At 45.7% G+C, this 24,542-nt stretch overlaps 1 protein-coding gene and 4 non-coding genes across 5 annotated transcripts; 4 read left to right on the top strand and 1 right to left on the bottom strand.

Annotated features, from left to right (window-relative positions):
• The first annotated feature begins 3,214 nt into the window (after positions 1-3,214).
• On the top strand, positions 3,215-3,347 carry LOC126510420 (small nucleolar RNA SNORA16B/SNORA16A family). Its single transcript, XR_007594385.1, has one exon. It is a non-coding gene; the product is annotated as a small nucleolar RNA SNORA16B/SNORA16A family (small nucleolar RNA).
• A 335-nt stretch (positions 3,348-3,682) lies between these two features.
• LOC126510436 (small nucleolar RNA SNORA44) lies at positions 3,683-3,812 on the top strand. The gene has a single exon (XR_007594395.1). It is a non-coding gene; the product is annotated as a small nucleolar RNA SNORA44 (small nucleolar RNA).
• A 163-nt stretch (positions 3,813-3,975) lies between these two features.
• LOC126510445 (small nucleolar RNA SNORA61) lies at positions 3,976-4,104 on the top strand. The gene has a single exon (XR_007594399.1). It is a non-coding gene; the product is annotated as a small nucleolar RNA SNORA61 (small nucleolar RNA).
• Positions 4,105-4,532: 428 nt separating this feature from the next.
• Positions 4,533-4,606, top strand: LOC126510493 (small nucleolar RNA SNORD99). The gene has a single exon (XR_007594418.1). It is a non-coding gene; the product is annotated as a small nucleolar RNA SNORD99 (small nucleolar RNA).
• A 72-nt stretch (positions 4,607-4,678) lies between these two features.
• Trnau1ap (tRNA selenocysteine 1 associated protein 1) lies at positions 4,679-23,905 on the bottom strand. The gene is given in 9 exon segments (XM_050151486.1): positions 4,679-5,827; positions 7,324-7,357; positions 7,540-7,702; positions 12,093-12,212; positions 14,370-14,501; positions 20,486-20,538; positions 21,231-21,330; positions 22,874-22,971; positions 23,699-23,905. Coding segments are annotated over 9 exon segments (864 nt in total). The 5' UTR covers positions 23,726-23,905; the 3' UTR covers positions 4,679-5,690.
• Positions 23,906-24,542: the final 637 nt, after the last annotated feature.

Below are 24,542 nucleotides of genomic sequence, written 5' to 3'. Positions count from 1 at the left end.
CTAGTGGACAATTTTGTGGTCATTTCTCTCTACCTTATGTGGTTTCTGGCCGTTGAACTCAGGTCTCAGAAGTGCGTTGCTGAGCTCCTACCTGTATATTTTCATTATAGGTGACTGTGAGCCACCGTGTAGGTGCTGGGAATTGAACTCAGGACCTCTGGAAGAGTAGTCAGCGCTCTTAACCTCTGAGCCATCTCTCCAACCCCTTAATGCAGGTTTTTAATCTCAACACTTGGGAGGCAGAGGCAGGCGGGTCTCTGTGAGTTCGAGTCCATGCTGGCCTACATGTCAAATTCCAGGTCAGCCAGGACTACATAGTGAGACCCTATCTCAAAAAAACACACAGGGGCTGGTGAGGTGACTCAGAGGTGACTGTTCTTCTAGAGGTCCTGAGTTTAATTCCCAGCAGCCACATGGTGGCTCATAACCATCTATAATGAGATCTGTTGCCCCTTCTGGTGTACAGGCAAAATGCAGACAGAACACTATATTCGCAATAAATAAATTTTAAAACAAAACAAAAAACACCCCCACAAGCTAACATTCCTAGCTTGCTATGTGGGTGCTAGGATCCACACTGTGGTCCTCACACTTTCATTGAGGCATCTCCACAGGCTGAAACCTGTTTCTTCAGGTGTATATAGGAGCTGAAGGATAAAGTTAGGGGCAGTAGATAGTAAGGTCAATGTATGCTCCCTGATATTAGGGAGGGAGAAAAAGGGGGCCTGGTGATAGGTTTGTAACCTGAGCTACTTGGGAGACTGAGGCCTGCCTGGGCAAACTAGTGAGATGTTGTGTAAAAACAGAAGCAAAAATCCAACCAAGAAAAAGTCGCCAATCTATTGTGGACGTGATGTGAGCGGCCCTCAAGCCCCTGCCGCTGGGACTGCCACAGCCCTCAAGCCCCTGCCCTGGGACTGCCACGCTGTGATGACAAGAGCCTGGAAATGTAAACTAAATAAACTACCTTCCCCTCACGGAATAAATAAATTAATGGAAGGACACAAATTTACAAAGTAACGGCACCACAGAGTGGTTACTTAATTCTTGGCAACAATTTCTTACTTTTCTTCTTCTCTCCCCACCCAATCTTCCTCCCCTCCCCCACTCCTTTTTTTGAAACAAGGTTTGTCTGCATAGCTTTGGAGCCTGTCCTGGAACTTCCTCCGTAGACCAAGCTGGCCTCGAACTCAGAGATCCACCTGCTTCTGTGTGTGTGTGTGTGTGTGTGTGTGTGTGTGTGTGTGTGTTTCCTTTGACACAGGGCCTCAGGTAGCCCTGACTGGCCTCAGAATTTATCTTAACTGCTGGGCAGTGGTGGCGCAGGCCTTTAATCCCAGCACTTGGGAGGCAGAGGCAGGTGGATCTCTGTGAGTTCGAGACCAGCCTGGTCTACAGAGCTAGTTTCAGGACAGGCTCCAAAACCACAGAGAAACCCTGTCTCGAAAAAAAAAAAAGTATCTTAACCAATTCCAGCACTGAGAGGGAGAGGCAGGTGGATCTTTGTGAGTTCAAGGCCAGTCTGGTCTACTTAGTAAATTTCAGGACAGGCAGAGCTACGAAAAGAAAACCCTAACTCAAAAACAAAACAAACAAACAAAAAAATCAACCAACCAAACCTTACATTACCAATTTAATCCTCCTTCCACCTCCCCAGTTCTGGGATTACAGACTAGGGTCTGAGGCATGAGGGATTAAACCCAGGATTTCATGCCCTTCACCACCTGAGCTACACCCCAGTGCATTTATGCTCATTCATTCATTCATCCATCCATCGAGCAAAAGACAGCACATGGTCGTGACTTGGAGTGTCTGAGCCATTCTGAGTGTATTCTACTTTGCTAGCTGAGATCCATTCTTCAGTTTCCAGAACAAAGGGCACATCAAGAAGCCAGTACACAGTATTGTATGAAAATGAGACGGAATAATCGGTCCAGCATAGACAGCAGGTGTTCAGAAAACGGTATTTATATATTTGTTTTGAACAAATAATGAATCCTCGATAGCCTCCCTCAAGAAACCTTTTGACCACTGGAGCACCCCAAGACTCTCAGAGCTAAGAACTTTTTTTGGGGGGTTTGATTTTTCGAAACAGGGTTTCTCTGTGTCGCTCTGGTTGTCCTGGAACTCACTCTGAGCCAGGTTGGCCTCGAACTGACAGAGATCCGCCTGCCTCTGACTCCCAAGTGATGGGATTAAACGCGTGAGCCTCCACTGCCTAGTGAGGAGAGCCTTTTCTAAAATCCGTATTAATTCAAAGACTTAATATGCATTGGCTGTGGCCAGGCTCGGCGGGCTCAGGACAGGATCGGGAGTGTGCGTGGACTACATTTCCCAGAGAGCCGATGCGGCAGGCAGAGTGCGCAAGCGCGTCCGTAGGCGCGAGCATATATAAGATGGCTGCGGGCCGCGTTTCGTCCTTTCTTCCTGCGCCGGCCTTGTTGTTTGTATGTTGTCATGTACTTCGTCCTCCTCACCTCCACAACTCGCCGCTCTCGGAACGTTTTCTCCGGTTGCTGCACCCAAGACTGCGGGAGCCGCGGAGAAGCCGGCCTTCTCCGTCTCGGCGGTGGAGGCCAACAAGGCGGCCAGGATGGCGGCTCGCGTAGTGGTAGTCCGCGGCCTGCATACCGCGCCATTTGACGGGTGAGTGATTGAGGCCATCGGCCTGGTGGTAACAGCATTTGCGGGCTGAGGGGGATGAGTGCTTGGGTGCGATGACGTTATTGGAATGACGCCAACTGAAGAGGCTGTGACCTTTGGCGACTTAACCCGTCTCCTGGTTTTTGGAGTTACCCTAGTGATTACGGGTGCTGCGGCCGAAACTTTGGATTCCGGCACGTGCTAGGTGAACCATATTTCACCCATAGCCCTCAAGCCTTTAAGAAATTTTTTTTGGAGGAGTTTAAGACCTCCACTTTGTCGCTTTCTGATTGCATAAACGGCCATTTTAAACTTAACCCTGACATCTGGTATAAATTACTTAATACCTTTTGTGTGTGTGTGTGTGTGAGGCTGGAGACAGGGAGTTAAAGAGTTACAGGCTGCGTTATAATCAAGAACCTACTCTAATGTAACTTCATGTGTTGAACTTTTGGCCTTTCGAGCTCATGGATTTTTTTTTTTTAAGTGTGTAGTAGTCAAAGCTGTAATTTAGGATTTTGTGAACCAGGTGGTTTTGTGGGTGTGAGGTATTGTAACCCGAATCCGTGCCCGTGGCCCTTATCGAAGCTGCAGCCGCTTCTACATAGCTGCTGTGGTCAAAAAGAGGCCCAGAGAAAGTTTTCCTTGACGGTCGCGGTTCTGTTTACAGTAACTGATCTGCAACATTTTGGGAAAAGACAGCTCCACCTCGTGATTTCTCAGAAGTATCTAGAAATCTTCATGAGCATCAGCATAAGTATGCTACAGTCCAACAAGAATGTTGTCTTCAATGTGTGGAGTTAGAATGGTACTTATGGAAGTAGTTTGCTGGCTGGTACGTGGCCACTTCATGGGTCACATTCCCTGTATGAGAAGGCCAGTTGGTGACCAGGTGCAGGACTATACGATACGTGGATAATTGTTGCCGTTCATCTTAGCTGTTCCTGATGGAGCCTCCATGAAGACAGACGGTACTGATGCTGTGCAGCACTAGGGCCTGGTAAGTGTGGCGGTGTTAGCCGAGATCTGGTGAGAGGTACAGCATGTTTCCAAGGGCTGTGGCTGGTGGTAGCCATGGGGTCTCCAACTGCATGCCAGAGTAACTGGAGAGACTTTGACAGCTCAGGCCAGCACAGTGCCTGCAGCTGCCACTCGACTTTCCTATACATGTTGTTCCTGGGGTTGCTTGCTATCTGGGACAGTGTTGTCTCCGTGGACATTCACAACAAAGCTTTCCCTTCTGCAGGTTCTTCTCAAGGCTCTTATTTGGGGAAGTCAGCCTGTCTGCCTCTGCTCAGTCACTAAGGTAAAGGTGTTGTCTGACACAGCCTTACCCTCCGGTTCCCTTTCCCATCGGATCTTGACGCTGGTCTTGGTGGTCGTAAAGGAGGAAGAGCAGACCGAAGCTGGCCTCACAGCAATATAGTCTGCTATAGAGCATTGGGTCAGATTCATACATGCCTCGGCTCTTGTAAAATGGGATAGCCTGAGAATTGTATATGTATCTGGGCAGCTGTAGCATTGTGCCTGGGTCTCTAATGATGTATTTTATTTTTTTAGAACCATGTAACCAATGAAGGGGTCATCATCTATGATCTCATCTACAGTTTGTTGGGTAAGTTAAGGGCTCTTATGCACTCTGTCCCTAAGTAGTACAGCAGAAGGTTGCTCAAGTGTGTAAAAATTCAGCGTTTTAGTAATTCATGTCTGGCCTGTGTGCTGCATTAGCTGCTCACATTTAGGAACAAAGGTGCTTGTCTTGTGACTTTGCTGCTATTTGCCCACTGAGGGCCATGAGTGCATTCTGCTAAGCAGCCATGCGCTTATATCATCCACTACTCCTGCAGATGGGGAGATGGATTGTGAGGGAGTATGCAGGGAGCTCAAACACTGGTCTAGGATGAAACCTAATCTGAGTGGACATCTATGGATGAGAAATGCGGATATGGGACTGAGACCAGTTCTTAGGAAAAGGCTGAGCTCTGGGGAGTGAGCCTGAGGTCAGAACTAACACAGACTTACACTTCCTTTTCAGAAAAAAAGAAGAGGACTTCCCTGGAAGCAAGCAGAAGCCCACACTGACAGTAAAGGCTACAAAGAAACTGTTTTGGAAAAAGAAGTGAAATGCTTTGGGATTTAACTTGTAATTGAGTCAATAAAGACCTTTGAAAGTATTTTCTCTGTAATTTAAAATGATTAAACAAAATTCAGTGTCTGAAAGTGAATGATGTTGCCCACTGAGCCCAGGACAGCAACTGAGATTTTCAGTTCTCTTGGACAGTTTCTGAGACTGGAGGTTTATTTGCATGTGTCCCTGCCAGTTGTGCTCCAGCTCTCTAGAAGCCAGGTGAAACAGCAAAAGGAAAAAGCCCTTGTCTTGCTCTGAGTAGTACCATGGTTGCTAGTGATGGGGACTGCAAAAGTCCCAATAAAAGACTGCCTTGGGCTTAACTTACTGTCAAGGTGCCATGACATACAGTACAGAGAAACACAATCTAAAAAAGATGTTTACAAACATCCCAGAATTAGAAAAGCCTCTAAAACGAGGTTTTAACCTGTGCTGGACTACCTAGCTGGTTTTAGTCTTGATTCTGCCAATTCATGGTTGAGACTGCAGGTTTGCAATACAATTACCTGTTTTAGTAGGAAAACTGATAGGCAATCAGAAGCATCAAGCCTGTGCCATAATGAGTTTGGGTATCTACAGAAGTGGATGTTCGGGTTCTTTGCAGTTGGAGTCTCATGCAGGGTAGCAGAGCTGCCTGACTTGGAAACAACTTGGTCCTCTGGGAGAACAGTGCTCTTGGCCACTAAGCCACTTCTCTCTAGTACTCCAGCTAAGGGTTTTAAAAATGTCACGTGGTCTACCAAGCTCCTGTTAGAACAATTCCCTTCTACGTCTTTCACTACAGCTTAATAACAAATAACAAGTAGAGAAGTGGCTCACAATGTCAGAAAAGAGTAAATTATTAAAATCTTGTAAACCATTTTCAAAAAGCTTCACAAAAAAGAAAAAAAAAAAAAGAGCCCAGATCCTTGTGTCCTGGCTACAACACGGCAGGGATCTCTGAAGACACAGTGTCCAGGGGCTGCCAGTGACAGTCCATCAGTGCATCATACAGTTCCTCACTTTGTTCCATGAACTCCTTGTTGGCCTCAGTCACATCCAGCTGTGGCGCTGGGTCTGCAGGAAAAGGAAAGGACAAGGTCAAGCAGGCCAAAAGAACCACCTGGAAGGAGTACTCAGGCTCCTGCCTCGGTGCATCTTAGATGGAAATCACTTGGACCATGTGACAGCAGCCAGGTTCTTCCAGTTTACAAAGCTACGTCTGTCTTAGATTTTCTGTTCTGCTCAGATTTAAAATGTGGGTTTGGAAAACATTTAATGAATCAATCCAAAGTATTACCTTAAGAACTAAACCAATGTCTGATGAAATGCCTGGTCACATGAATTGGGGACCTAGTTCCGTCTCTTCCAGAAATCACAAACATACATTTTCAAGGTGTGGTGGTATCCCTATAGCCTCACTCTTGGGAAGTGGAGGCAGATGGATCATGAGTAACTCCACCTGCACTGAAATACCGAGAATGTCTAAAGACCCGTAAACAGACATTCTGGGTGCTGAGATGGTCTGCAGTCCAGGTAAATCTCAAACCCAATTGTGCCCCAGCCAGGAGACTACAGAAGTGCTTTACCATGTTGAACATGAAAGATGTTCACAAAGAGAAGCCCACAGTAAAGGATCTCTCCAGGAGGTGCACTAGAATCCAATGCCGAGAACAAAGCCCTGCTGAGTTAGTCTTTTCCCTCTTCTCTCTTCTCAAGATTTCCTGGCACTATGTAGACTAGGCTAGCCTCGAACTCATAGAGATGCCCCTACCCTTGCCGTGCAAGGGTTAAATTTAAAGGCTGCACAATCACACCTGCTATTTCTTTTGATACAAAGTCTCACTATAAGACCCAACCTAACCATGACCGCAAAGGAATCTGTCTAGTCTCAGCCTCCTGTCCTTTAAAAACTCGGCTTGTATCTGGAGGCAAAGCAGGAGGAACAGGAGTTCAAGGTCATTCATAGCACAGTGAAGATCAGCCTGACCTTATATCTCAAACCAAAACAGAAGGAAATTTAGACACAAAATTAATCTTACAAACTGGTAAACAAATACAAAGTAGGTGCTAGAGAGATAGCTCAGTGGTTAAGAGCACTGACTGCTGTTACAAAGGACAGTTTACAATTGTAACTCTAGTTCTAGGGGATATGGGACCCTCATTACATGCAGGAAAAACACCAACGCACATGAAATAAGAACAAACCAATAAAAAACCAACAAATATAACAGTATCCATGTTACAGAGCCACTGGGTGGGGCAGAGTGCCACAGCTTGGAAGTAACAAGCTCCTTGGGAGCAGCACTCATTTCATTATAACAAGCAGAACCTGGCAATCATGGGTGTGTCCACACCATTAGAAAGCACACACATTCTCGCCAGGCTGTGGTTGATGGTGCACGCCTTTAGTCCCAGCACTCAAGAGGCAGAGACAGGCGGATTGCTGAGTTCGAATCCAGTCTGGTCTGCAGAGTGAGTTCCAGGACAGGCTCCAACTCCACAGCTACATCTAGTTGAGGGCCCACAGCTGGCACTTGAAACAACTACCAGGAGCTTGAAGGGACTCTTACCTTCCAGGGCATCATCCCCAACCTCTTCATATGTCTGTCAAGAGAGGAGAGGACTAATGAGGAGCCTGAGAAAATTCTGGCTGACTTTTGACAAACAGAGCTAGGTCTCACTAGCCTTCCCCACTTTTTCAAAACCCCAACCTGCTACCAACTTCACTGTAGAAAATGGTGGTCCCTGGAGGGGAAATGAGACCCAAGAGTTTCCGAATGTGTTACCTGCATGGTGCTCTGTGTGTAGCCATACTGTGGGTAGCTGTAGCTGTAGCTGCCTGTGTTCTGGTCTTAGCCCCACTGGGCATAGTAGTTCTGGTACTGCTGGTAATACTGGTTGTAGCTGTAACTGTACATCTGGCTGTACTCAACTGGCTTTACACGGCTCCTTAAGGGGAACAAAATCAGATGTAAGAGGATTTCCCTTGACCACAGACTGCACTAAGTGTTCTGGGAGGGTTCCCTCCGGCTGCCCTCCACACTCTGTATCCCCATCCCTGCTGTAGGATGATGGCTAGGACAGAGCATTTAAGTGTCTGGTCCAGGGTCACAAGAATAAGGCACAAACATTAACCCAGACAGTTTGCCTGCAGAATCCACGCTCTTAGGATACAAGCCTTTCTTTGCTCAGGTTGTCTGCCTTCAAGACCCCCCCCACCAATTTTTTTTAAAGATTTGTTTATGTATTTTATGTATATGGGTGTTTTGTTTGCATGTATGTGTGCACACCAGAAGAGGCATTAGATCTCATTACAGATGGTTGTGAGCCTCCAGGTGGGTGCTCAGAAGTGAACTCAGGACCTCTGAAGAGCAGCTCAATGCTCTTAACCTCTGAGCCATCTCTCCAGCCCCATTCTCAGGATCTGGGGGGGGGGGGGCGCCTCTGTTCTCTGACAGTTGCAAAAGCTCAGGAAAACATAACATAAGAAATCAGGCTTTAGGCTGGGCGGTGGTGGCGCATGCTTTTAATCCTAACACTCGGGAGTCAGAGACAGGTGGATCTCTGGGAGTTCGAGACCAGCCTGGTCTATAAGAGCTAGTTCCAGGACAGGCACCAAAGCTACAGAGAAACCCTGTCTCGAAAAACCAAAAAAAAAAAAAAAAAAAAAAAAAAAAAAAGAAAAGAAATCGGGCTTTATGGGGCTGGAGAGATTGCAAGCAGTTAGAGTACTGTTCTTCCAAAGGATTCTGGTTCAATTTCCAGCATCACATGGCAGCTCACAACTGTCTGTAATTCCAGTTCCAGGTGCTATACACCCTCATACACACATACATACATGCAGGTAGGCAAAACACCAATGCATGTAAAATAAAAAAATAAAATATCCGGTGGTTGTAGAGATGGCTCAGTGGTTAAAAGCACTGTCTGCTCTTTCAAAGGTCCTGAGTTCAATTCCCAGCAATCACATGGTAGCTCATAACCATCTATAATGAGATCTGGTACCCTCTTCTGGCATGAAGGCATACATGCAGGCAGAACATTGTATACATAATAAATCAATCTTAAAAAAAATTTTAAGCTGGGCAGTGGTGGTACATGCTTTTATTCCCAGCACTAGGGAGGCAGAGGCAGGTGGATCTCTGTGAGTTCAAGGCCCACCTGGTCTACAAGAGCTAGTTCCAAGACAGGCACCAAAGCTAAACGGAAAAACCAGGTCTGGAGAAAACAAAACAAGAAAAGCAAAGACAAGTCACTAGGCCGGGTCTAGGTTTAACTCTCACATTCCGAAGAATCTACCAGGGAAGCTTCCTTTTTCCTATACTGTAACCACCACCACTCCAACCAAAGATAGACTGCCAAATCCACAAATCTACAAAGGCTTCACTGCTTTCAAAGACACAAAAACCATGTGTGGAGAAGCTCAAGCACATGACAAGGGGTTTCCACTCATGAATTTGAGCTAAGAAAGTCCTAGGATACCAAAAACATGCAAGGGCCAGGGGCTGACTCCACCATGCAGTTGGCGGACTCAAGAGGAGAGTGACTTCTGCCCTTGTGACTGGTATATTCCATTGCGATGCTTATCAACCCAGATAGGAAACAGCTGTTAGTAGGAGCTGAGAATACCAGGCACTGCAAAGGCTGCAACACTTGACTGAGCGCTTTCAAGCTCTTGCTTAGTGAAAGGGACTCAGTTAGTGCTAAGCAAATCCAAGTGCTGAACACCGAAGTACCTAGCTCTAGCCCAGGACGCTTCGCTGAAGGTGATAGGCAGATAGTCCTACTTGCCAAGTGCTGGGCTGGGCATACCTAATAATCACCTCTTTGACCCCTCCTTAATAAATCTATGGGTATCCATCACTCTTTCGACAGTACCGGAGGTTCATCTTCCTGGACGGGGTTGGTCGTGTTTCCTTCAGACACCTATGCATTACCGTGAAGTTCTCCTTATCCCAAGGGTCTGAGAGCACCTCCTCAGGGGTGGGCACTGATTACTAACAACTGTGTTCAGTGTGGAATAGACAGAACAAATCAGAAGTTTGCAGATGGGCCTTGGTTTCTGCTTACAGCTATATTGCCCGAGTCTAATTATCAAACAAACAGGAATACACCAGAAACAGTCAAAATGATCAACAGAGGAATTGTTGAACAGAACTTATATATATATAAAAGAATATGCTGTAGTATAATCTAAGATAAAATCAGACAGGAGCATACATCAGTCGTAGAAACTGTGCTTAGCATTTGTGAAGTCTCAGCACCCTCACTCCCACCAAAAGGTAAGCAAAACCACACACATAAACCTGTACAGCTACATGGAAAAGCATGTATATGGAATAAACTGAGGGGGAAAATGAATATTACTTATGAAATTCAAAACAGAGTGTAAGACACTGTATTTAAATCCCATAGTTAGAAGAGAAATAAATCCTACCACATGTAAATTGACTCAATTTATAGTTTTTTTTTTAAGATTTATTTATTTATTTATTATGTATACAGTATTCTCAGTACTCTGTCTACATGTAAGCCTGAAGGCCAGAAGATAGCACCAGATCTCATTACAGGTGGTTGTGACCCACCATGTGGCTACTGGGAATTGAACTCAGGACCTTTGGAAGAGCAGGAAGTGTTCTTAACCTCTGAGCCGTCTCTCCAGCCCCCTCAATTTATAGTTTATGAACAAGGAACTTGAGATATGAAAACTGCTTTTTAAAATTTTAGTTTCCTTGTTTACTCCACATGGCTTTGCAATGCTGACCTGGAACTCTGATCCTGTCTCAATTGCCTGAGTCCTGGAATTACAGGTGTGTGGCACCACTCACGGCATTATAGCCAATTTAGAATAATGAAATTATGATTTTTAAAGGTTTTTATTTATGTGTATGTTTCTGTGTGGGGATATGCTAAGGAGGGCGGAAAAAAAGTATCAGAGCCCGAGAGCTAAAGTCATAGGTGGCTGTGAGCTGTCTAAAGTGGGTGTTGGAAGCTGAACTCAGGTCTTCTGAAGGAGCAGAAAGGGCTATTTAGCCAGTAACCCATCTCTCCGGACCTGTTACTTCCTTTAAAAACAATCTTTCTGCTAGGCAGTGGTGGTGCACACCTTTAACCCTAGCACTCAGGAGTCAGAGTCAGGAAGATCTCTGTGAGTTTGAGGTCAGCCTGGTCTACAAGAGCTAATTCCAGGACAGCCAGGATTACATAGAAAAACCCTGTCTCAAAAACAAACAAAAAAACCCAAAACAATCTTTCTTTGCTTTAATCCCATCAATCACTTGGGAGGCAGAGGCAAGCAGATCTCTGTGTTTGAGGCCAGCTTTGTTCTGCTCAGCAAGTTCTAAACCAGCCAGGGCTACATGGTGAAATCCTGTCAAATATTCAAGTCTCTGTTGTTTCAAAACGACCATTGGGAAGACATCTCCTGAAGTTTGGCTGCCCTTGTACTTTGTGGTCAAGATATCTTGGACCCTGTTACATCTGTTTGTTTATGGTTTTTTGAGACCCGGTTTCTCTGTAGCTTTGGAACCTATCCTGGTAGTCCTTCTATAGACCAGGCTGCCCCTGTTACTTCTGCCAGTGGTAGGGGTGTACCACCTAATTCACAGCTATAGGGCTGCCTGGTGCAGTGAAGCATCTGGAGCAGCACTCCTCACTATAACCTCCTGGGTGCCACTAGTACGCTGTAATACCCCAAAATATATCCAGATGCCACCAATGCCTCCTAGTGAGTGAAATCGCTACCTGCTGAGAAATACTGCATTGGCTGAAGGATAGAAATGTCACTTGGACCAAGAGTGATGGCGTACACCTTTAATGCTAGCACTTGGAGGCAGAGGCAGCTGGGTCTCTGTGAGTTCCAGGCCAGCCAAGAATAGAGATAGTAAGACCCTGTCTCAAAGAACAAAACAACAAAGCTAGGTGTAACCATAGAGACCCTGTCTATCAAAACAAAACAAACCATGGATTTCCAAGAGCTTTTTTAGCCCTGAGATACACAGTATTTCAGACACTGTTTTTTGTTTTTGTTCTTTTTAATTCTAACAAACTCTATAGATAATTTCCCAACAGCAGCAGCTGGCCAGAGAGCAAAGATATGGAACAAAACAGCCTCCCTACTGCTGCTCTCAATGTCTGACCCCTCGGCTATTAGCTCCCAGGGGTGTGTGGCTACGCTAGTTCATCCTCCACGCCAAGCCTGGCCAAAGCACATAGTATCTGTGACATTTGCCTCTCTGCAGATGTGTGTTGCACTTATGGATGTCCTGACTCAGCAAACAGCCAAAGAGGGCCCAGGGCAGGCTAGCTAGTCCAGGCCTATGCTCTCTGCGGAACTCACGCTTTAGGGATGGCCACACTCAGCCGCACAGGTTTAGACCCCAGTCCCACTGCTCCCTGGCACTCCGTCAAGGCTCGCTTCTGTTCCAATTCATCTGTGAATTTCACAAAACCATAGCCCCTAGAGGGAGAAGAAAAAAAAAAAAAAACACGCAACTTAGACCACAAAAGTGATGAAGCCTACAAGAGGAAACATGGAAAAGGGGGTAGAAAAAGAGGTGGGCTGGAGCACAAAAGGAAAGGGCCAGAAAGGGAGAGTGAGTCAAACCCAGAGGGAAGGACGGTCACACAGTATGATCCTGACACTTGTGGGAACTCCTCCTTTCAGTTCAGCCCCCATGCTCTTCATCCAGGGGCTCCTTCCCAAACGAGGAGAAGGCAACATTATTAGCACTGTGTAGTTGTGGGGAGAGGTGAAGTTTGCCCTGCAGACTTTTCAGACACCTGCAGGGTTGTATCAGGCATGCCGGAAGCAGTTACAGACAGACCTGGTTCCTGTTCCTTGAAGTCAAACAACTTACAGACTGCTTATGACATCTACAATTAACAGTGTGTACTATCTGCTGGACAAGGTGCTGAGGACACTTTCAAGGTTACCCCATCACATGGAGTACTACACAGCACTAAAGAGCAGACAAAGTTCAGAGAGGGTTGATAACTAGCCCAGAGTCACGCACAACAGAAGCAGACTTAACTCCTAAAGCCAGAGTAAAATGCCTTAACTGACGAAGAGTAAGTTGCTGGTGGTGGCACATGCCTGTAATTCTGGTACTAGGGAAGCTGAGCGTGGAGAATTGTTAGTTTGAAGCCAGCTATGACCATATGGGGAAAGAGGGGGGTGGGAGTCAGGACCGACGAAGTGGCTCTGTGGTAGGGCATTAGCTTAGTACATTAAGTACCTGGGTGTACATCTAGTACAAATACAAAAAGAACAAGCCTTTCTTGGAATGGTGGGATATGGCTGGGTTCAATCCCATGCACAGCAAAGAATTGAAAAAAAAAAAAAGTACCTTCTTTTCTTTTGAGTGGGGAAACCAAACTCGGAACCTTGTGCATGCTAAGCAAACTCTCCAATACTTAGCTACATCTTAGCATTTAGTTGTATCTATTTTTATTTTTTAATTATTTTTATTTCAGGAGCATTGATGTTTTTGCCTGTGTCCATATGAAGGTGTCAGGTCTCCTAGAACTGGAGTTACAGATACTTGTGAGCTGTCATGAGGGGCCAGGAATTGAACCCAGGTCCTCTGAAAAAATGACTAGTGCTGTTAACTACTGAGCCATATCCCTAGCCCCCTTGACTGTTTGTCTGTTTTTTTTTTAAGACAGGTTACTACGTGTAGCTCTGCATCTCTCCTGGAACTTGCTCTGTACACTAGGTTATGGACTTTTATTTATTTTTTTGAGGCAGGGTTTTGCTAAGTTGCCTACACTGGTCTTAAACTCACTGCACAGCACACAAAGACCCTGAATTTGCAATCTTGCTGCCTCAGCTGGGCAGTTGGGATTATAGACCTGTGCCAACAAGTCTAGCTTCATTTTTCTTGTTTTGTTTGAGGTAGGGTCTTGCTGTGTAGCTCAGGCTGGCTTGAGTTCAAAATCCTTAGCTTTTTTTCGCCTTCCAAGTGTTGACAGGTCTCTCCATTTCAAAACGGAAAACTTAACCCTCCTTTTTCTTTTCTTTTGTGGGGGTGGATGGGTGAGCATTAAGAAGGTCTCAGCCGGGCGGTGGTGCACGCCATTAATCTCAGCACTGGGGAGGCAGAGGCAGGTGAATCTCTGAGTTAGAGGCCATCCTGGTCTACAGAGAGAGTTCAAGGACAGCCAGGGCTACAGGGAGAAACTCTGTCTTGAAAAACAAAAACAGAGACCCTTGTGTAGCCCAGGCTGGCCTTGAACTCACTATGTATTCATAAAAGATGAATGGCCTTGATTTTCTGAGCCTCCTGCATCCACTACCCAAGTTCTGGGAATATAGGTGTGCAGGGCCACACTATGCTAAAGAATAGTATTTTTAACTACACAGAAAGCCATATTAACAGAAATAAATACAAAACCCAGCTATTCATAGTTCCTCTAATCCTTATGTCAATCATATAATATTGCTTCAATTTATAGATTAGGAAACAGTGAGAATCTGTAACTTGTCTAGTACACATTCCCTTGTCAGTGATGAAGCTGAGCTCGAGGGCCACCACCCTCCTTGGTGTCTCTGATCCGTCCCCCCAGGAGGTAAGAATGCTGAACAAAGTAAACATAAATAGCAGTAAGGCCTTACTTAGACACGCCTGTCTGGTCCAAAACCACCTTGCCTCCCCGACAGGAGGGGTAGACTTTGACAAAGAACTCATACAGCATGCCATCATCCACGTCTGGGGTCAGGTCCCCGACAAAGAGGGAGTACTCAGGGCTGAGAGGAGAGAAGAGTCAGCAAGAAAAATATCAAAACCCTGCTGTGAGTTTCTGGAATCTTTCTTTCTCCCCTGTCTTTTTAAGACAAAAGGTTTTACCATAGAGCCCAGTCTGGTTTCAAACTCCCAGCAATCCTCCTGCCTAAGCCTTCTGAGTGCAGGAATTATAAAGACACATATTGAGTAAGGGCACAGTTCGGTTAAGCCTCTAGGGACTTCTCAGAAACACTAAATCTGATGTGCCTACTTAATCAGATACCCCACTCTACTGCCTAGACTCAAACCCAGTGTCTCATGCATGTGAGGCTTAGTCAGTCTAGAACTTTAGTTCATTATACTTCTGCAACAGATTACAGAAATAGCTCCCTGCTCTGAGGTCAGCAGACACTACACAAAACCTGTCTGACTTAAAGCATCAAGAGAGTACAGAGCTGGGTGTGGTGGGGCATGCATGCACTCAGGAGGCAGAAGCAGAGGCAGATGGATCTCTAAGTTTGAGGCCAGCCTATTCTGCAGAGCAAATTCCATGACAGCCAGGGCTACACAGAGAAACCTTATCTTGGGGAGGGGAAGAACACAGATGAAACTCCTTTAATCACAGCAGTTAGGAGGCAGAGGTAGGTCTCTCTCTCTGAGTTCCAGGCTAGACTAGTCTATCTAGTAAGTTTCAGGTCAGCCAAGGCTACACACTGAAACCTTGCCTCAAAAAATATATAGAGAGAGAGAACAGGAGAGACAGAACAGGTGAGGGGCTAGATAAGAAGTATCTCCAAGGAGGTTTTTGTTTTTCGAGACAGGGTTTCTCTGTGTAACAATCCTGGCTGTTGTGGAACTCACTGTTTAGACCAGTTTGGCCTCAAACTCACAGAGATCCACCTGCCTATGCCTTCTGAGTGTTAGGATTAAAGGCGCATGCCACAATGTCTGGCCAGGAGTTTTTATGTTTGATTTTGTTTTAAGAAACTAGAAAGGAAGCTGGAGAGATGGCTCAGAGGGTTAAGAGCACTGACTGCTCTTCCAGAGGTCCTGAGTTCAATTCCCAGCAACCACATGGTGGCTCACAACCATCTACAATTAGATCTGGTGCCCTCTTCTGGCATGCAAGCATGCACGGAGGTAGAACACTGTATACATAATAAATACTTACAAAAAAAGAAACCAGACAGGTATTCAATGTATATTTTAATTCCAATGATAAAATAAAATAAGACTCCTATCTCCTAAAGACCTAAAAGCTAGTTAAGAAATTCTCAAACTCTGTTGGAACAAGGTCGTCAAATCTTTCCTAGAAATGTTTACAAATGTATTTAGAGATTCAGATTCAATTTTTTTTTTTTTTTGGTGCCACCATGCTAGGTCTTATTTAAGCATTTTAAGCAAGATACATATCCTTGGGGGCTGGAGAGATGGCTCAGTGGTTAAGAGCATTGCCTGCTCCTCCAAAGGTCCTGAGTTCAATTCCCAGCAACCACATGGTGGCTCACAACCATCTATAATGAGATCTGGTGCCCTCTTCTAGCATACAAACATACACGGAAGGAATGTTGTATACATAATAAATAAATAAATCTTAAAAAAAAAAAAAGATACATATCCTTGGTATAGTTTCCCATGCCCATGGAGAAACAAGAGGATTCACAAGTTCGAGGTTAGCTTCAGTTATATAGCAAGTTCAAAGTTGGCCTAGGCTATATGAGATCTCGTCTCAATACCTATATACATGATGGAAACAAACTCTGGTCCTCTGCAAGAATAATACTCTGCTCAATGCTGAACCATCTCTAAAGCCCATTGTTTGGTTTTTGAAAAAGTCTCATGTAGCTCAAGCTAGCCTCAAACTCCACATTTTACTTAAAATGACCTTGAAATTCTGTGCTGTGGGATAATGCTCTTGTATACTCTGAAGACTCTGCCATCAAACACTAAAGTGCTGTTTATGATCAACTGGCATCAGGCTTCTTGGTGGTGGCATGGACCTAGAAACTCCAGAGATGTGGCAATAAATGTGATTGCTGCCAATACCTCCGCCATGGAGCTAGACTCTCAGAAAGCTAAGGAATGGGGTGGAGACAGCCACCAAAGCTGCAGCTTTAATCCTAGGTGTGCTGTTTAGCAGACTATAAAAACTCATGTGCTCAGAAAAAGAGAGAAATATGGTAAGGACAGATTCAGATGAAAAAAAAAAAAACCTCAAAACGGTTTACAATGTATTTAAAAATATACATAGGCTTGGAAGAGAAAAGAAAAAGGACAGAGAAAGTCCTTAAAAAAAGAGTATTCGGTAATCCCAGCACTCGGGAGGCAGAGGCAGGCAGATCTCTGTGAGTTCGAGGCCAGCCTGGTCTACAAAAGCTAGTGCCAGGACAGGCTCCAAAAGCTACAGAGAAATCCTGTCTTGAAAAACTAAAAAACAACAACAACAAAAAAAAAAATAAGAGTATTCGGGTATGGTGGCACATGCCTTTAATCCCAGTACTTGGGAGGCAGAGGCAGGCAGATCTCTGTGAGCTTGAGGCCAATCTAGTCTACAGAGTGAGTTCCAGGACAGCCAAAGATACACAGAGAAACTCTGTCTCAACAAACCAAAAATTAGGGCTGGAGAGATAGCTCAGAGGTTAAGAGCACTGACTGTTCTGGAGGTCCAGTAACCACATGGTGGCTCACAGCCATCTGTAATGAGATCTGGTGCCCTCTTCTGGCCAGCAAGCATACAGACAGACAGAACACCATATACATAACAAATTAAAAAAAAAAAACTCAAAAATTAAAAAATAAAAATAAAAGAAATAGAGTAAAAAAAAAAGATACGTAAACATGGAAAATATACAGAGTCTGGATAGTGTATGTTATTGTGTTGTCTTTGAATTGTTTGACTGCTGAGGAGAAAAAGGGGCCTGGAGAGATGGTTCAGAGGTTAAGAGTACTGGCTGCTCTTCTAGAGGTCCTGAGTTCAATACCCAGCAACTACATGGTGGCTCACAGCCATCTACAATGAGATCTGGTGCCTTCTTCTGGCTTGTAGGCATACATGGAGACAGAATGTTGTACACATAATAAATAAATCTTTTAAAAAGGGGGGAATGCTGTGGGATAATATTCTTATACACTGTAAAGATTTGTCACTCATATTAGTTTAATAAAATGCTGTTTGGCCAGGAAGTATAGGTGAGGCAAACAGACTAAGAGATTTCTAGGAAGAGCAAAGGCAGGCAGTCGCCAGCAAGACACAGAGGAAGCAAGATGAGAATGCCTTACTGAGAAAAGGAACCATGCCACATGGCTAAACATAGATAAGAATTATGGGCTAATTTATGTGTAGGAGTTAGTTAATAATAAGCTTGAGCAATAGGCCAAAAAGTTTATAAATATAAGCCCCTGTGTGGTTCTTTGGGACTGAATGGCTGCAGGACCAGGTGGGACAAAAACTTCCTTCTATACTTCGGAATTACCTGCTTCTACCTCCCATGTGCCACGATCACAGACAAGTCTCTATGACATTTTATTTGGTGCTGAGGATTGAGCCTAAGGCTCCCTGCACAGACACTGTCTAGTGAGCTATGTCCCTGTCATTTCATCTACAACACTTCAGTGTGACCCACCATGTGTTTTACTTCTGCCATCTTAGGTTCTCATATATTGCCCAAACTGGGTGCAGTGATGCTCACCAGTATATCTCAGCTATTCAAGAGGCTACAGCAGGAGTCTGAGGTAAGTCTAAGCAACACAGCCATATTGCCAACACCATGACATCAGGACTCTGCAACATGTCTTGTGAGGATTCTAACAAATGAACATATTATAGCCAGCCATTTCTGTATTATGAGGCTTTCTGGGATTCTCCTCAACGTTTCTCCTCACATGCACGCTTTAATAAGCATTTAGGAGATTACACCCCGCACACATCCATGAATAAATTCTGGAGAATGGAATTACCGGGTCACGAGATAACAAACTTGGTAAAGCTTCTAAGACACTGTCCTAAGACTTTCCAAAACCACTGAGGACTAAGCAGAGCAACTCAAGGTTTTTGTTAGATAAGCCTCTCACTCTGTAGCCCTGGCTATCTGAGAACTCAGTGTGCAGAGCAGAATGACTTCCAACTTGCCACGTTCCTCCTATCTCTACCTCCTGAGTGCTGAGAGCAGGGTGCTGCCGACCTGACCACAGCGCTGTCTTTATAGCCTGAGATGGAGCTGAAGAACCATTGCGAAATTAGAAACTCTGTGAACCTGGCAGGATTGCTTCCAATGTGGAAATGCAAAACTGGAATTTGTCTATTCTAGCCCAGACTGTAAATCTTTAACACAGCAGCCAAAATACTTCTAGACAGTCACTGGAAATAATAATCAATTCACACCTTCCTTCCTTCCTTCCTTCCTTCCTTCCTTCCTTCCTTCCTTCCTTCCTTCCTTCCTTCCCTCCCTCCCTCCCTTCTTCCCTCCCTTGAGACAGTGTTTCTCTGTAGCTTGGCACCTGTACTAGCACTAGCTCTTGTAGACAGGGTGGCCTCGAATTCAGAGATCCATCTGCCTCTGCCTCCTGAGTGCTGGGATTAAAGGCATTCACTACCACTGCCTGGTTTCACATTGTTATAGTAAATAGATCCTTACTGAATAAAACCTCAAAACATGGAAAATTAACATGGTGGAAGGTCGGGGGAGGGGGGAACGGACAGGGCCTCACCAGGCATAGTGGCACACACCTATAATTTTTTTAAAAGATTTATTTATTTATTATGTACACTGTTCTGCTGGCATGTCAGAAAAGGGCACCAGACCTAATTATAGGTGGTTGTGAGGCACCATGTGTTCGCTGAGAATTGAACTCAGGACCTCTGAAGAGCAATCAGTGCTCTCAACCTTGAGCCATCTCTCCAGCCCCACACCTATAATCTTACATTGCCTCGCTAGGCATGGTAGCACACACCTATAATCTTAGGCACCATGAGGCATAGTGAGTTGAGGCCAACCTTGGCAACCTAGTGAATTCTAGGTAAGTGTGGGCTACAGAATGAGAACTTGTTTCAATAAAACAAAAAATAGTCAGAGCTCAAGATAAGAGTTCTTGCCTTCTGTTGTATGTTTGAATAAAGGGGCTGGAATAAGAATGGCCCCAGGGGGCTGGAGAGATGGCTCAGTGGTTAAGAGCATTGCCTGCTCTTCCAAAGGTCCTGAGTTCAATTCCCAGCAACCACATGGTGGCTCACAACCATCTGTAATGGGGTCTGGTGCCCTCTTCTGGCCTGCAGACATACACACAGACATAATACTGTATACATAATAAATAAATAAATAAATAAATAAATAAATAAATAAATAAATAAATAAATATATTTTAAAAAAATGGTCCCAATAGGCTCATATATTAGAATGCTTAGATAGGATTAAAAGGATTAGTTTTGATCTTGTTGAAGGAAGTGTGCAACTGGGGGTGGGCTTTAAGGTTTCAAAAGCCCATGCCATACCTGGTCTCTCTCATTTACTTCTCTAGCACCAAGCCTGCAATGCCTTCTGCCATGCTCCCCACCATGACGATAAGAGACTAAGCTTCTGAAACCATAAGCACCCAGTTAAATGTTCTCTCTTCACAGTACAACAGTGACTAAAGATGCCTTCCATGCCCAAAGTTCTGGGCTCCATCACCAGCACAGTGTGTCTCTAACATTCAAACACTTGGGGTTGGGCATGCACATGTTCATCACAGCACTTGGGAGGTAGAGGATCCGAATTTTAACGTCACCCTTGACTACACAGCGAGTTTGAGACCAGTCTGAGATATGTCTCCCCACCCCCCCACCCCCAAAAAAAGAGAGACATCCAAAGAAGGAAAGACATGGCCCTGACATGATGGGGGATGGGGCCAGAGAGTAGGAGAGTACTGTCTTTACAGTCAGATTCAGTTCTCTACCCTCCTTTTGGCAGTAACTGGCACCACTACATCTGTGCCTCTACTCAGACATACAATGACGCAGCTCCTTACTTACCTATTGTCTGGTTGTTTCCCGTAAGTGGCATAATTCAGTTTAAAACGTTTTGCCTGGAAATTTAAAAACACATGAACAAACTAAAACAGAGAAGGGTCTTTCAAAAGTCAAACAATATTTGAAAAAAAAACTGAAATAAATTACCTTGGCCAAAACATCTCCCCCTCTCTAAGCCTCAGTTTTTCTCCTGTATAAAATGAAGGGGTTGCACGGTTGACCGTTAAGGGCACTGCCAGCTCCATGGTTCTATGAGCCCAGGTGTGCCAGCTGGTACAGCTGTAAGCTAAGTAACTGTGGGAAGAGCAGAATGTAACTCTCTTGAGATGTGTTCTTGCTGCTACCAGCCTGTTCTAGATTCTCAGTCAGGCAAAAGACCTAGAGTTTCAAGTCTTTATTTTTAGCTGGGGATTGAGCCCAGGGTCTTGGGCATGCTAGTTAAGTACTCTACCACCGAGCTACACCCCCAGCCTGATTTTCGAGTCTTCTGTCATAGAAGGCAGTACTGCAGAGTGGAAAGGGCCAGGGTTTTGTAGGCAATCAATCTTCTGCCTGAATCTTGGCTCTGTTACTAACTACCTGTATTGCCTTCAGCAAATCATTGTATCTCCCTGCTTCAGTTTCCTGGTTGAGAAAGATAATACTACCTATTGTATAAAATGATATAACTATCCAGTAGCAATTCAATATGTGGTGGTAATTAAGGACAATAAAAATGGCAAGGTCATCATCATCCAAATGTCCTTACAGGTGTGGCTCCTGGCAGGGGCTTCCCATTAATTTTATGCAAACACTTCTCAGCTGTGGCCAAATCTGCAAACTCCACAAAGCAGTAGCCAGCTGGGATTCTGGAAAGAAAGCAGAGAAACAGAATGATAAAGATATCCAGGTACATCTTGGCCTGAAGAGAGGAAAAAATGGTTTTCTTTTCTTTTTTTCCTTTTTATTAAGACAAGGTCTCACTATGTATCTGTGGCTGTCCTGGAACTTACTCTGTAGACCAGGCTGGCCTCAAAGTCATCATAGAGATGGGTCTGCCACTGCCTCTCAAGTGCTGGGGTTACAGGCATGCGCCACACCACAAATAGAGCCTCGATTATTATTCCACCCCATATTCCAGATGAGAAACAACTTGCAAATTTAATTCAAGGACAGCGAATGTGGATAGTCCCTGAACTATTTACTAACCATCCACAGGGGTCATAGGTCAGATAGCTTGTATATCAGATTCATACATGATTCATAACAGTAGAAAAATTAGCCGGGCGGTGGTGGCGCACGCCTTTAATCCCAGCACTCGGGAGGCAGAGGCAGGCGGATCTCTGGGAGTTCGAGGCCAGCCTGGTCTACAAGAGCTAGTTCCAGGACGGGCATCAAAGCTACAGAAAAACCCTGTCTCAAAAAACCAAAACAAACAAACAAACAAACAAACAAACAAAAAAACAGTAGAAAAATTACAATTATGAAGTAGCAAAATAATTTTATGGTTGGGGGGGTCACCACAACATGAAGAACTGTATTAAACAGTTGGAGCATTAGGAAGACTGAGAACCATTGGCCTAGACAATACAGTTTTATCTGTACACTGTGTTGGTATTGTCATCTAGAGGCACTGTCTACAGGAGGATAAATAGGGGTCTGGGTTTCTGTAGGGGGTCTTAGAACAACTCCCACATGAATATTCCGGGAGGACAGCATCCTTAAAACCAGTTGAGGTAACCTGAAATTATTTCCCTCCTGTCCAATGACAGAGAGCCTGAGGTGGCAAGGATGGTCATTCTTTAACATTTGTATTAATTATCTGAGAATTATTTGTGGTTTCTTTCCCGTTTGGCTTTTTGAGAAAGGGTCTCTATATATAGCTTGGGATGTTCTGGCCTTCCAAGTGCTGGGATTAAAGGCCTGTGCCACTAAGCCAGCTTAATTATCTGAAAAGTCTATACAATGTATCATAGGTCCAGGATCTCCAACTCAGGTCAATAAAGGGGAGCTGAGTTCAGCAGTTCAGAGTTCTGCACTGCTGAGTTCGAGGCCAGCCTGGTTTACAGAGCGAGTTCCAGGTCAGCCAGGGCTACATAGAGAAACCCTGTCTCGAAAAAAGTTTCAAAATAAAACAAAGCTACATGAAGCAAACAAGTGATCTACCAAAGATCAAACAACAGTTTTCAAACACAGGTTCCAGCATCCTACCCCGAAACACTGGGACACCGAAACATGAAAGCTGTTTCTGCTCAGTAAGCGTCCTCCCCAACCCCATGTTCCTTTTGCGGTACTGTGTGCTGAGGACCACTACCAGGCCAGAAGCCCGGATTCCAGCGATGTCCGTCTTCTGGCATGACAGCAGCATGGGTAGGCTCTATGGAGGACTGGAGAGGTGAAAGGGAGATGTACCCGGTGAGGCGGTTTCGGATAATTTTGACGCTCATCACGGTCTCCCCCATGGTGGCAAAGGCTCTAGAGATGAAGTTCTCATCCATGTATGGTTCCAGCTGCATGAAAACCGGAACAGCGAGGCTCAGTTCCAGGAGCTCCCTTAAGGGGTCCAGCCCCTCCCGCTCGGTCCGGGACACTCTCCACAGAAGGGTGCTGTGGTTCCAAACCACTTCTTTACTTCAAGTGGCTCCCCTGCGGGCCCTGTGGCTCCCGTGTTTAGTCCCCGCACTGGGGAGCTAGTGGCAGGCGGAACTCTCTGTGAGTTCGAGGCCGGGCTGGTCTACATAGTGAGTTCCAGGACAGTCAGAGCTATGTGAGCCCCCATCTCAAAACAATAACAAAATCGCTCCCCTTTTGGGAACTCTGGCCCCTCAATTCTTCGGGGGAGTCCTCCCATTCCACCCCCAATATCCACTTTTCTTTGCCATATTGGAAAGGGGGACCCCAAAACCTGTAACCCGTAGATTCTGCACCTGATAACTCTTCCTTCTGATGCCCAGCCTCCCTGTCCTATCAGGGCAGGGGAAAGGGCCTCGCTGCGGAGCCCCAACTAGCCTAGAACTCGCTACAGAGCCTCGAATTTGTGGCGGGCCTCCTACCTCTGTCGCAAGTGCAGGGATGAAGGCGTGCGCCTCAAACCGCACTACCGGCCTGGCTTTTCCTTGTCCCTAGAACCCGTCCTGTTCACCTCCAGGGTTCGGAAGGCCCCTGGCCCTCAGCCCCGCCCTCCCCTAGGACTCGAGACCCTCTGGTCCTCTCGGAGCAGGCGCGGCCCTCACTCACGTCTCCCATCCACAGGCTGGCCGCCATCCCGCACCCGGACGGGGACCGTGCGGGCCTGGGCCCGCGCCCGTCTGCGCAGCGGAGACCGCCGGAGTCGGCGGAGTCTGCGCCAGCGACGCCTCCTGCGCACACGCAGCCGCGGCGGCTAGACGCGCCGATCCGGGTTTCCTCACTTGTCTCACCAGCTTCCGGCTTTTAGGCGTGTTCCCGACGCGAGTGGGGGCGTGGCTCCGGGACGGCTAGGGGCGTGGCTTCGGCCGGGGCGCGGGAAGCCTGCCTGGCGGCGGCTTAAGTAAAATAAACTACTAGCCGAGCTGTGGTGGCGCACGCCTTTAATCCCAGCACTCGGAAGGCAGAGGCAGGCGGATCTCTGAGATCGAGGCCAGCCTGGTCTACATGAGCTAGTTCCAGGACAGGCACCAAAGCTACAGAGAAACCCTGTCTCGAAAAACCAAGAAAAAAAAAAAAAAGGTAAAGTAAGCTACTCTGCTACTTAGTAAATACTTCTATAATTAAAAGAGGTAAGGTTTGCACTCTAGGGAATTCTGAGCATAAGCATGAAGGTAAATTAGTGAAGGAACCACTCTGGGGGCTTGGACGAGCCGCTGCCTGCGTAGATGTCCTCTGGCTCTGCATTCCAGCCCGAAAAAACTTTTTTTTTTTTTTGAGATTTTTTTTTTTGAGATTCTTCATTCTCATAAAGCCCTGTAACGGAGAGGCCTAAGGAACTGCTCACATAATAATCCAAATCCAACCAAAGCCTTCTCACCCATCATCTGGGGCGGGGGCACCGTCTTTATGTAGCCCTGGCCGGCCCAAAAGTGCCTAGTGTTTATGTTTCTGT

This window comes from Alexandromys fortis, unplaced genomic scaffold (assembly GCF_014885135.2).
Source record: "Alexandromys fortis isolate MF-2015 unplaced genomic scaffold, M_Fortis_MF-2015_v1.1 scaffold_26, whole genome shotgun sequence".
NCBI lineage: Eukaryota > Metazoa > Chordata > Mammalia > Rodentia > Cricetidae > Alexandromys > Alexandromys fortis.
This window is presented reverse-complemented; position numbering and strand designations above follow the sequence as displayed.